General features: G+C 36.3%; 2 protein-coding genes across 2 annotated transcripts; both read left to right on the forward strand.

The window, feature by feature from the left end:
- Positions 1-505: 505 nt before the first annotated feature.
- Positions 506-4106, forward strand: LOC134727724 (uncharacterized). The gene is made up of 2 exons (XM_063592108.1): positions 506-919; positions 1633-4106. The coding sequence occupies exon 2, from the start codon at positions 1635-1637 to the stop codon at positions 4104-4106; it is 2472 nt and encodes an 823-aa protein (XP_063448178.1). The 5' UTR covers positions 506-919; positions 1633-1634.
- A 1826-nt stretch (positions 4107-5932) lies between these two features.
- LOC134727725 (uncharacterized) lies at positions 5933-8418 on the forward strand. Its single transcript, XM_063592109.1, has 2 exons — positions 5933-6269; positions 8022-8418. The coding sequence occupies exons 1-2, from the start codon at positions 6175-6177 to the stop codon at positions 8416-8418; spliced, it is 492 nt and encodes a 163-aa protein (XP_063448179.1). The 5' UTR covers positions 5933-6174.
- The last annotated feature ends 5152 nt before the right edge of the window (positions 8419-13570 follow it).

A 13570-nucleotide genomic window follows, 5' to 3' on the forward strand; every position in this document is an offset into this window, starting at 1 on the left:
TTGACGGTGACCACGCATTTTCAATAAGAGGGTGCATGTGCTGTCGCCGGTGTGTGTACGAATTCCTGTATGAGTATCAGATTTATTTGCTGTATATTTTTAATCCATGTGGACCAACACTCTTTTAATTAAAAAATGTTATCAGAATTTTTAATTTTTTTTTTTAATTTTCGGTAACGGAATCAACAAATTGAAATGTTCGTTACTGTCGCCAAATCTTAAATAAGGTGTTGATCACTAGAAAGTTGCCTCTTTGTGCATTTCTTTATCCCTTACAGTTACACAGCGTTGAGGAATTGGTGATATCTTTCAGGGAAAAAACTTTCATTCGTCAATCTCCCGAAAACGCATGACAGCATACTCCTTAAGGGTTGTCACAAAAAGCAGGTACATGTTCGTTACGCCAACTTAAATACGTCGAAATTTTTAATATATATATATATACATGATCAAACTTGAGCTGAAACAGGGAATAAAACTTTGTTGATAAAGTTACTCAAATCAAGACAGATATAATTTTCTGTATTGTACAGTTAACAGATTCTGGGAATGTCGGAAGGGAAGATATTAGATGTAAAAACGTAGTTATGACATGTTCGTTACTGCTAAAAACTTCTCTCAGTTAAACCTCAGTATATTCCGATTAGCACTGGGTAATTCTGTATATTATCCTTTCTAGAAAAATAAACCTTTTCGATTCAATAAACTCTATTGGTTTCTTAAATTGAAGGTCTTCAGTATACTTGAAATGTACGTTACTGACAAATTCGTTACCTAGGATACGAAACAGACTCAAAACGTGATAGCTTTACATAAAAGTATGGGATGCTGGATGAGTTGACTGCCGCCATTTATTTAAAACGAAAACAGTTTCATTCATTTATACACTTTTGACAGGAGAAGGATCCACATTTATAAGGTACGTTTACATTTTACATTATTACGCATTTCTTATTATGAAATACACAACTATGAAATATTATATCACCGTGTTTACATAATAACCCAAACAATATGGTCATACATCGTAATTGACATGGATGTCTTAAAATGTGTTAATCAATGACATTGTAGTTGTGACATGTTCGTTATATAAAGTAACGAACTTTTTACTATTTATACACATTGAAATAGTTCTTTAATGTTGTCTTAAAACTATCACTATGTCTATTTATCACTTTTCATTGCATAATTGTATGTCAGTTGAATAAATAAAAGTACATAACAAATTAATAAAAAGTTGAATCCTACAGAAACAGACGTTTTCTAATATTTTTGTATTGAAAATTATCACGTCTATGATAACTTACCTGCTTCAAAAGAATGCATGCAACTTGAATGCAATTTCTTGAAGAAATTACTAATGTGATGACAGTACTACGTTTCCAATCGTCACGTTTAAGTTTGTGCATTCAAAATGTAGGACAATTCCCACATATGTAGTGGTAACGTACATTTCGTCTCTAGTAACGAACATTTCAAAATAATTTTTAGCTTACCTCGTATGAAATTTTGTATTCAAATTTAAATGTTTACTAAATAAATATTTCTAAAGACTTCAACGACTTCCCCGAAAGCTTTTTATGTATATCATTGAACCCGTATCTACATACAATTATCTTTCATTTACAGGAATGGTCAAATCGAGGGCCCAGATTCAGAGAGAATACAGACAGCGCCTGAAAGAAAAAAACAATGAAGCTTATCTTCAAAAGGAAAGAGAGAGACGGAAACAAAATTATGTACCTAGTAGTCAATTATCTCAAAGAAAGAGGAGGCAAAGAAACGAATATAACAGAGATTATCTAAAACATTATAGAGCAAGAAAAAAAGAGGTATTAGAATTAATCCATGCCAATAACCAGCAGATTGAACCCTCCACAAGTGGATATGAAAGTGGAACATCGTCTGTCATTCCTACTGAAAATAGACTGCTGGTCCAAATGAGATTCCAGAAGAAAGCCAATGGTCCGAAAATGAGAATAAGCAAAGAATTAACTAAAATAAAGGCCGAAATGAAAAGTCTACAAGCCAAGCATGAAAATTTAAAGAGGAAGTACAGAACAACTGCTCGCTCTTTGCAACGAGTGAAACGAAAAAAAACTGACAAAAACACAAGTACACCAAGATCCAAAACTGAACAGCAACTCGATGAAATGAACTTATCAGCTGAACAGAGAAGCAGTGTCAGAAAAGAATTACTTTTCGCTAATACAATTTGTAATGAAATTAAATCAGCAGGAGAGGGAACATCGACTCAGGCAAGAATGAGAACTAGGATAGTAAGAAACATTGTCTCGGGTAAAACCATGAAAAAGTACAGGATGATTAAGACACTAGCACAAAGAATAGGACTCAGTAGAAATAAACTAGCAAAAGTAGCAACTAAAGACATCAATATCAAAAGGTTTTATCGAATTCGAGAGATGGGAAAGTATAGATACAATGTAACAAGATTTCTACAGAGGGATGAAAACTCTAGAGTTATGCCAGGAAAGGCAGATTATGTTAAAACAGATGCTAAGAAAGTTCAGAAAAGAATCTTGACAGACTACCTTTCAAACTTGTACCATAAATTTATGATGGAGCATCCCACAGTGAAGCTGTCATTTACCACCTTTACACGACTTCGTCCAAAGAATATTCTTCTGACATCATTTATAAGAAGAGACACATGTTTATGTACCAAACACCAAAACATGTCATTTACATTAAAAGCTGTAAAACGATTAGGAATAGACGTTTCTTTGAATGCAGAAAAAGAAGTTGAAAAACAAGAAAAGATTATACAAGACATGAAAAATACAGAGGCCAGTGATGTGGTATTTAGTCAGTGGAAAAGAGTTAAAGTAGAAGAGAAGGGCAGAACAAAAATGACAATGAAAGTTGTAGACAGCACAGTTGACAAAAGTGGATTTATAGCTCATTTCGAAAAACAGATGAACGAATTCAAAGACCATGTAACAAGAATACAAACACAATATGCACAAATGAAAGAATTGAAGATAAATCTACCAAAAAATCATTGCATTGTACATATGGACTTTGCCGAAAACTATCAGTGCAAATCCGTGGAAGAGATCCAGTCTGCCTATTGGAATCAGACTAGCGTGACAATACATCCCGTTGTAGTTTACTACGAGGTTGACGAGGATGAGCTGCTACACAAAAGTATAGTAGTAATCTCAGATGAGATGGGTCACAATTCAGCAACTGTACTATCCATCATCGACCTAATTATACCAGAGATAAAACAACTTCTTCCAACTGTAGAATGTATCCATTACTGGACGGATAGTCCGACATCTCAATATCGCAATAAAGCAATATTTAATGCTATTGCCAATCACAGTCTCGATTACGGCATAAGGGCCAAGTGGAACTATTGGGAGGCCGGTCATGGGAAAGGCCCATGCGATGGGATTGGAGGTACTAGTAAACGAATGGCAGACGAAGCGGTGCGTACTGGGAAAGTCGCAATACAAGACCCACATGATTTCTTTGCATGGACACAATCACAATCATGTAGCCTAAAGAGCATCAAGTTTATTTTCTTGCCAAAAGACAAATGTGAAAACAAAAGCAAACTTTTATCTGAACAAAAGCTTCGTCCGGTACCAGGTACGATGAAATTACATGCTGTAGCAGAAAAGGGCAATGATGTAGTTGCTGTTCGTAATACAAGTTGTTATTGCGTAACCTGTTTGTCAGATGAATTTACATGTGAAAATTGGCAGCTGGAAACAGTTTTGAAGACCGGAACTCAAGAGGGTGAAACAGCAGAGGTTGCAGATGAAGCCAGGGAAACCTATCCAGAAATGGACTATAGCATTGCAGATTACGTGGCTGCTATCTACTTAAATAAATGGTACATCGGTCAAATAAAAACAATCGATATTGAAGATAACACCATTGAAATCTCTTTTCTAGAAAAGAAGAAAGCAATGTTCCAGTGGCCAAGTAGGTCTGATATCATTTGGGTTGACCGTAAGGACATTTTGTGCAAGATATCAAATCCACAACCCTCCGGGAAATCGAAAAGAATGCTTAAAGTAAACCCCGATGATGCAGCAAAAATTGAGAAACTTTACAGTAATAAAAATTGACTTGAGCAGAAGATTATAAAATTTTGAAATGTTCGTTACTTGCTTCTGTTTATTAAAGTTTACATGTTGTTTCATTGAATTGTCTATAATATACTCTCATTTCTATCAAATTTTAACTTTTAGTAGCTATATTTCATTCTGAAATTGACAAGAAAATGTGTTTCTGTATTGTGTCACTACAGTAACGTACATTTCGTTTTGGTCGAAACACCAGGAAGTCCTTAATTTCAGATATATATCAAGTTTCAATTATAATGCTGCACTTTATCATCGTTTTCCCAACATCTCTCAACACTCTCTCCTTCAGAATACAAAAAAGATTGTATTTAATTTTTTAACCATTTTTAGAAAATGTTCGTTACTTTCATAAGCCTGCGGAAAATATATGGGTTTTACTAAACACTGACTTTTTTTAACTGATTAACTTTCACATTTTGGATACTATGTCAGTTTGCAGGATGTCATATAACTTTGTCATTACAAAATATCCAGATTATTGACATATTCCGGAATTAAACGCAACCTTTTAAATAATTTTGCCAGGAGTTTTACTCTGTAAAAAGATATGCAATTTTGAATTAGTGAGAAAAGAGTGAAAAAGTACAACAGTAGGTAAATGTTGAAACGGGAAAGTCATTTACGGCATATGTTAAGCGATCACACCCATTATTCAAACGAGGATATTCGTAAAATAAAAACACTTGAATATCTATTGGAGTACCTGCAGCGTAACGGACATTTTAAACTAGTTTTAGAACAGTATTTTAGCTTGTAGTTGGCGAATCGTGAAACGAAAACCCTTTGTTATTTGTTCAAATGCTTTTATATCGAGCAAGACAACATATCAATGAAACAAAATCAGCATGAATTGTTGGGTTTGTTTTCCTTCAAATTTTCGATATTGAAATATCGCAAATGCACCCCCTTATTGAAAATGCGTGTGACTGTCTTGAATAAAATTTGTGATTTCGTCATATTAGATTAGTCCAAATAATGACAATAATTATGCCGTCTGCCGGCAAGGCTATTTTAATATTTTTTTCTGGGACGCCTTCCTACGTAAATTAAAATAGCCTTGCCAGACGTCATAATTATTTGAACTAATATTAGATTATACAGATCATATAATATATCCAGTGGCAGATCCAAAAGGGGGGGGGGGGGGGGGGGGGTCCGACGGTTGGACCCCCCATTTTTGACAATCAATGCATTTGAATGGGGACATGTGGTTGGGAACTCCCTCCTTGATCCCACAAGGCTGTGTAAGGACCCCCCTTTTTTTTAAATTAAGGTGGTACCTAACACTACAGGGAGTTAACTCTGTAAAATCAGCTAAACATTTTAATTACGTTGTGTTGTAAAGGGAATATTAAGCTTCTCAATGATCAAAATTGTTGTTTGTCAAACTGCTATATAACCAGTGTAATTTTTCTGACAAAACGGTTGGTTCAAAATTTTTGAAATTTTTATATACTTGTTAAAGGGTCAAAGTAAATACTTTGTCAAAATTTTATGAAAATTAAACGAGCCAAATTAATTTTAGTGAAAGTGTTAGGTACCCCACCTTTAAAATGGCTGGATATATATCATATATCAACGAAACAGTAGTCAAACCAATTGACATCTGCCATGATCTGGACATCTAAAGGGCAATATATATAGGGTAGATTTCGATAATACAAATTCCAGAAGTCAACTCAAAAATTTTCTTATACTCGCAGGACTTTCTACCGTAAACGGCCGTGGGAACCAATTTATCTAACAATTAGGAAGTGTCAAGCCCCGTCAATATATTGTCTATAATTTCCTGAGCCAGTAAACCTGGGCATAGTATCACAAATACTATTGTCCAAGAATAACGTCAGTAAAATTGTACTATTTTTTTGAAAATCTAAATACTTACATAATGACTATTTCAACGAATCTGACGATAATTAATATCCAAGCACCAGAAATGTGTGTTTAATTCTCGAGGTTAAATTCAATTTTGGAAAAACCGACTAGTTAAGCTGCTAAAATGCCGTAATCTGACCCGTATGGTGACAGAAATGTAATTAATTTAAAAAACATGACGACGAGATGCTGCATTTTTATTTTGTTCATAGCATTAATGTGTATGGTCAATTCCCAAAATGTATGTCACAAATGTGAATGCACTATCAGGTAAGTAAATATTATCTACCTATAAATTATTTTAAATGTTCATTAACATGTCTTACTATTGCCCTGTGTATGCATGCAGTGCGAAAACTAGTGACAAAATCTCGAAGAACAAAATATTACCTACACATCTACACTGAAAACACAAAATCAAAGTAAAGGATTTATAAAGGTTGATGAAGATTGTTTTAATATTAATCCACTGTTAATCCTAATCGGTCTTTAATAAAAGGGTTTTGAAATGAAGAAAATAACGCAAACTACTCAAGTTTTCTTATTTATCCATGAATAATTTATACATAATTATACAGAAATATTTTGTATTAAAACTCTTTGAAATTTCATGTATATCTTATATAATGTTTTTCTTATTTTGTCGTTTTATTTATCTTAAAAAAAGTTTCTTTTTCCAAACCAAAATGATTATAATAAAGGCGCTATATGTGCAAGAAAATGTATTCGTTAACGTATTTTTAGCTCACCTGACCTGAAAGGTCAAGTGAGCTTTTCTCATCACTTGGCGTCCGTCGTCCGGCGTCCGTCGTCTGTAAACTTTTACACAAATCTTCTCCTCTGAAACTACTGGACCAAATTTAACCAAACTTGGCCAAAAATCATCCTTGGGATATCTAGTTTAAAAATGTGTCCGATGACCTGGCCATCAAACCAAGAAGGCCGCCATGGCTAAAAATAGAACACAGGGGTAAAATATTTTGGCTTATATCTTTAAAACCAAAGCATTTAGAGCAAATCTGACATGGGTTAAAAACTACTGGGCCAAATTTGAACTTACTTGGCCACAATCATAATTGTGGTATATAGTTTTAAAAATGTGTCCGATGACCCCACCTACCAAACAAAATGGCCGACATGGCTAAAATTAGAACATAGTGGTAAAATGCTGTTTTTGCTTTATATCTTTGAAACTAAGTAATTTAGGGCAAATCTTTCAAGATTTAAATGTCCATCAGAATAAGATCTATCCCCTCACAAATTTTCAGATGAATCCTACAACCCGTTGTTGGGTTGCTGCCCTAAAATTGGGAATTTTAAGGGAATTTTGCAGTTTTTGGTTATTATCTTGAATACTATTATAGATAGAGATAAACTGTAAACAGCAATAATGTTCAGCAAAGTAAGATCTACAAATAAGTCGAAGGACCAAAATTGCCAGAGAAGCCCTTAAGGAGTTATTGTCCTTTATAGTCAATATTGAACAACTTTTCGTCATTTTTCGTCATTTTTGTAACTTGTACAAAAATCTTCTTTTCTAAAACTATGGGCCAATTTAACAAAACTTGGCCACAATCATTACTAGGGTATCTATTTTAAAAAAGTGTCTTATGACCCCGCCTACCAACCAAGATGGCCGACATCAGTAAATACAGTAACAGGTGAGCGACACAGGCTCTAGTGTACTTTTATGGTAGGGAATTTATATTCGGGTTTAAGCTTTATGAAAGCATAGATAGGGAGTTGTACATGTAGTGTGAACACCTGTTTAATTTATATCGTGCTACCACTTTCCTGTTGGCCGATAGTATCGCCATATAAGACCCTAAAAATGGGACGCCATACCTTAGGAGTTGACCATTTGGTTGTAACATTGGGTCACCGTAGCCATATTTGGACCTTAAATCGGGACGCCATACCCTATTTTTTTTTTTTGGTAAACCTGTAACTTTGAGCGAGATCGTCGCTAGCTAATACGAAGAAGAGTTATGAAGATTTAAAACAGTCTTTTTTAAATTTCAGCGAGGAATATTCAGACATTCGAGCAGTGCGCATGGTACAACCAGTGTGCAACGAAGGTTGTTTCAAATGGTATAATGTTTATGGAGGAGCTCTCCGTATTAACTTTAAACCATTTTTTCTTCACGTTGGTGATTTCCTGTTGTGTTTCATTTTGTATGCAGAAAATGTAAGAGTTCAGATTTCACAAGAACTTCCAAATAAGTCTACATACAGTGTTAACTTTAAACGACCAGCTGGCTTAAAGCGACTTCTAGCAGTAGACGGCAGAACTAATGAGACATGTATAATGTCCTCTGGTGAAAGCATTCATTTATTTCTAGAACCAGAAAGAACTGTAGAGTCTGTTGGGTTTAGTTTTGTTGACATGCAATTCATAATGAAAAGAAAGAAGACATAAAAGCTTATAACCATTATACACAGTGTTCTTCTTTTGTCAAACAACTAGTTCATGTTTTGTCGAGCCTGTGACTTTTGTCGCAGAAAGCTTAGCATAGGGATAGTGATCCGGCTACGGCGGCGACGGCGGCGTTAGCTGACTTCTTAAAAGCTTTATATTCTAGAAGGTTGACAGGAAGCTTCATACTTTGTATATAGATGCCTCATGTTACGAACTTTCCGTCAGTCACATTTTCAATGTCATTGACCTCATTTTCATGGTTGATTGACTACTTGAAAAAAAATAAGATTTTTTGTGATGTTAAATTCTCTCTTATTATAAGTAATAAGTAAGGATAACTATATTTTGTAAGTGCGTACCTTGATAGGTCCTCATGACCGTCAGACAGTTTTCACTTGACCTCAACCTCATTGCATGGATCAGTGCACAAGGCTAAGTTTTGGTGGTCAAGTCCATATCTCAAGGACTGTAAGGTGTGCATGTTCAACTGGCAGGTGTCATCTGACCTTGACCTCATTTTCATGGTTCGGTGGTCAAAGTTAAGTTTATGAGTTTTTGTCTATTTTTCCAATACTAAATGCAATAGTGCAACTGTATTTGGTGTATCGAAATGTTTTATGATCTATATGTCAGCTGGGCAGATTTAATTTGACCTTGACATCATTTTCACGGTTCATTGATAAGTGTTAAGTATTTGTGTTTTGGTCCGTTTTTCTTAATTTATAAGCAATAGGTCATCTATATATATTTGTTGTAAGGAAGAATTGTGTTACACCCACCAGGGTACATGTGGTATATAAGGTGTATAACATCTTCCTGTTTTACACCCACCAGGGTACATGTGGTATATAAGGTGTATAACAGCCTCATGTGTTACACCCACCAGGTTACATGTGGTATATAAGGTGTATAACAGCCTCCTGTGTTACATTAACCATGGTTCATGTGGTATATAAGGTGTATAACATCCTTCTGTGTTACATCAACCATGATACATGTGGTATGTAAGGTGTATAACATCCTCCTGTGTTACATCCACCAGGGTACATGTGGTATATAAGGTGTATAACATCCTCCTGTGTTACATCCCCCAGGATACATGTGGTATATTAGGTGTATAACATCCTCCTGTGTTACATCCCCCAGGATACATGTGGTATATTAGGTGTATAACATCCTCCTGTGTTACATCCACCAGGATACATGTGGTATATTAGGTGTATAACATCCTCCTGTGTTACATCCACCAGGATACATGTGGTATATAAGGTGTATAACATCCTCCAGTGTTACATCCACCAGGATACATGTGGTATATAAGGTGTATAACATCCTCCTGTGTTACATCCACCAGGATACATGTGGTATATAGGGTGTATAACATCCTCCTGTGTTACATCAACCAGGACACATGTGGTATATAAGGTGCATAACATCCTCCTGTGTTACACCCACCAGGGTACATGTGGTATATAAGGTGTATCAAATCCTCATGTGTTACACCCACCAGGGTACATGTGGTAAATAAGGTGTATAACATCTTCCTATGTTACATCAACCAGGACACATGTGGTAAATAAGGTGTATAACATTCTCCTGTGTTACATCAACCATGGTACATGTGGTATATAAGGTGTATAATATTCTTCTGTGTTACATCAACCAGGACACATGTGGTATATAAGGTGTATAACAGCCTCCTGTGTTACATCAACCATGGTACATTTGGTATATAAGGTGTATAACATCCTCCTGTGTGACATCAACCAAGGTACATGTGGTATATAAGGTGTATAACATCTTCCTGTTTTACACCCACCAGGGTACATGTGGTATATAAGGTGTATAACATCCTCCTGTGTGACATCAATGATGGTATATGTGGTATATAAGGTGTATAACATCCTCCTGTGTTACATCAACCAGGTTACATGTGGTATGTAAGGTGTATAACAGCCTCCTGTGTTACATCAACCATGGTACATGTGGTATATAAGGTGTATAACATCCTCCTGTGTTACATCAACCATGGTTCATGTAGTATATAAGGTGTATAACATCCTCCTGTGTTACATCAACCATGGTACATGTGGTATGTAAGGTGTGTAACATCCTCCTGTTTTACACCCACCAGGGTACATGTGGTAAATAAGGTGTATAACATCTTCCTGTGTGACATCAACCAGGTTACATGTGGTATATAAGGTGTATAACATCCTCGGGTGTTACATCCACCAGGATACATGTGGTATATAGGGTGTATAACATCCTCCTGTGTTACATCAACAAGGACACATGTGGTATATAAGGTGTATAACATCCTCCTGTGTTACATCAACCAGGTTACATGTGGTATGTAAGGTGTATAACAGCCTCCTGTGTTACATCAACCATGGTACATGTGGTATATAAGGTGTATAACATCCTCCTGTGTTACATCAACCATGGTTCATGTAGTATATAAGGTGTATAACATCCTCCTGTGTTACATCAACCATGGTACATGTGGTAAATAAGGTGTATAACATCCTCCTGTGTTACACCCACCAGGGTACATGTGGTATATAAGGTGTATCACATCTTCATGTGTTACACCCACCAGGGTACATGTGGTAAATAAGGTGTATAACATCTTCCTGTATTACATCAACAAGGACACATGTGGTAAATAAGGTGTATAACATCTTCCTGTGTGACATCAACCAGGGTACATGTGGTATATAAGGTGTATAACATCCTCCTGTGTTACATCAACCAGGGTACATGTGGTTAGGTGTATAACACCCTCCTGTGTTACATCAACCATGGTACATGTGGTAAATAAGGTGTATAACATCCTCCTGTGTTACATCCACCAGGGTACATGTGGTATATAAGGTATATCACATCCTCATGTGTTACACCCACCATAGTACATGTGGCAAATAAGGTGTATAACATCTTCCTGTGTTACATCAACCAGGGTTCATGTTGTAAATAAGGTGTATAACATCCTCCTGTGTTACATCAACCATGGTACATGTGGTATATAAGGTGTATAATATTCTCCTGTGTTACATCAACCAGGACACATGAGGTATATAAGGTGTATAACAGCCTCCTGTGTTACATCAATCATGGTACATTTGGTATATAAGGTGTATAACATCTTCCTGTGTGACATCAACCAGGGTACATGTGGTATATAAGGTGTATAACATCCTCCTGTGTTACATCAACCAGGTTACATGTGGTATGTAAGGTGTATAACAGCCTCCTGTGTTACATCAACCATGGAACATGTGGTATATTAGGTGTATAACATCCTCCTATGTTACATCAACCATGGTTCATGTGGTATATAAGGTGTATAACATCCTCATGTGTTACATCAACCATGGTTCATGTGGTATATAAGGTGTATAACATCCTCATGTGTTACATCAACCATGGTACATGTGGTATATAAGGTGTATAATATTCTCCTGTGTTACATCAACCAGGACACATGAGGTATATAAGGTGTATAACAGCCTCCTGTGTTACATCAACCATGGCACATTTGGTATATAAGGTGTATAACATCTTCCTGTGTGACATCAACCAGGGTACATGTGGTATATAAGGTGTATAACATCCTCCTGTGTTACATCAACCAGGTAACATGTGGTATGTAAGGTGTATAACAGCCTCCTGTGTTACATCAACCATGGAACATGTGGTATATTAGGTGTATAACATCCTCCTATGTTACATCAACCATGGTTCATGTGGTATATAAGGTGTATAACATCCTCATGTGTTACATCAACCATGGTTCATGTGGTATATAAGGTGTATAACATCCTCATGTGTTACATCAACCATGGTACATGTGGTAAATAAGGTGTATAACATCCTCATGTGTTACATCAACCATGGTACATGTGGTAAATAAGGTGTATCACATCCTCATGTGTTACACCCACCAGGGTACATGTGGTAAATAAGGTGTATAACATCTTCCTGTGTTACATCAACAAGGACACATGTGGTATATAAGGTGTGTAACATCCTCCTGTGTTACATCATCCAGGGTACATGTGGTAAGGTGTATAACATCCTCCTGTGTTACATTAACCGTGGCACATATGATATATAAGGTGTATAACATCCTCCTGTGTTATATCAACCATGGTACATGTGGTATAAAAGGTGTATAACAGCCTCCTGTGTTACACCCACCAGGGTAAATGTGGTATATAAGGTGTATAAAATCCTCCTGTGCGACATCAACCAGGGTACATTTGGTATATAAGGTGTATAACATCCTCCTGTGTTACATCAACCATGGTACATGTGGTATATAAGGTGTATAACATCCTCAGGTGTTACATCAACCATGGTACATGTGGTATATAAGGTGTATAACATCCTCAGGTGTTACATCAACCATGGTACATGTGGTATATAGGGTGTATAACATCCTCCTGTGTTACACCCACCAGGGTACATGTGGTATATAAGGTGTATCACATCCTCATGTGTTACACCCACCAGGGTACATGTGGTAAATAAGGTGTATAACATCTTCCTGTGTTACATCAACAAGGACACATGTGGTATATAAGGTGTGTAACATCCTCCTGTGTTACATCATCCAGGGTACATGTGGTAAGGTGTATAACATCCTCCTGTGTTACATTAACCGTGGCACATATGATATATAAGGTGTATAACATCCTCCTGTGTTATATCAACCATGGTACATGTGGTATATAAGGTGTATAACAGCCTCCTGTGTTACACCCACCAGGGTAAATGTGGTATATAAGGTGTATAAAATCCTCCTGTGCGACATCAACCAGGGTACATTTGGTATATAAGGTGTATAACATCCTCCTGTGTTATATCAACCATGGTACATGTGGTATATAAGGTGTATAACATCCTCAGGTGTTACATCAACCATGGTACATGTGGTATATAAGGTGTATAACATCCTCAGGTGTTACATCCACCAGGATACATGTGGTATATAGGGTGTATAACATCCTCCTGTGTTACATCAACCAGGACACATGTGGTATATAAGGTGCATAACATCCTTCTGTGTTACACCCACCAGGGTACATGTGGTATATAAGGTGTATCAAATCCTCATGTGTTACACCCACCAGGGTACATGTGGTAA

Source organism: Mytilus trossulus, chromosome 8, assembly GCF_036588685.1.
Source record: "Mytilus trossulus isolate FHL-02 chromosome 8, PNRI_Mtr1.1.1.hap1, whole genome shotgun sequence".
In the NCBI taxonomy this organism is placed as follows: domain Eukaryota; kingdom Metazoa; phylum Mollusca; class Bivalvia; order Mytilida; family Mytilidae; genus Mytilus; species Mytilus trossulus.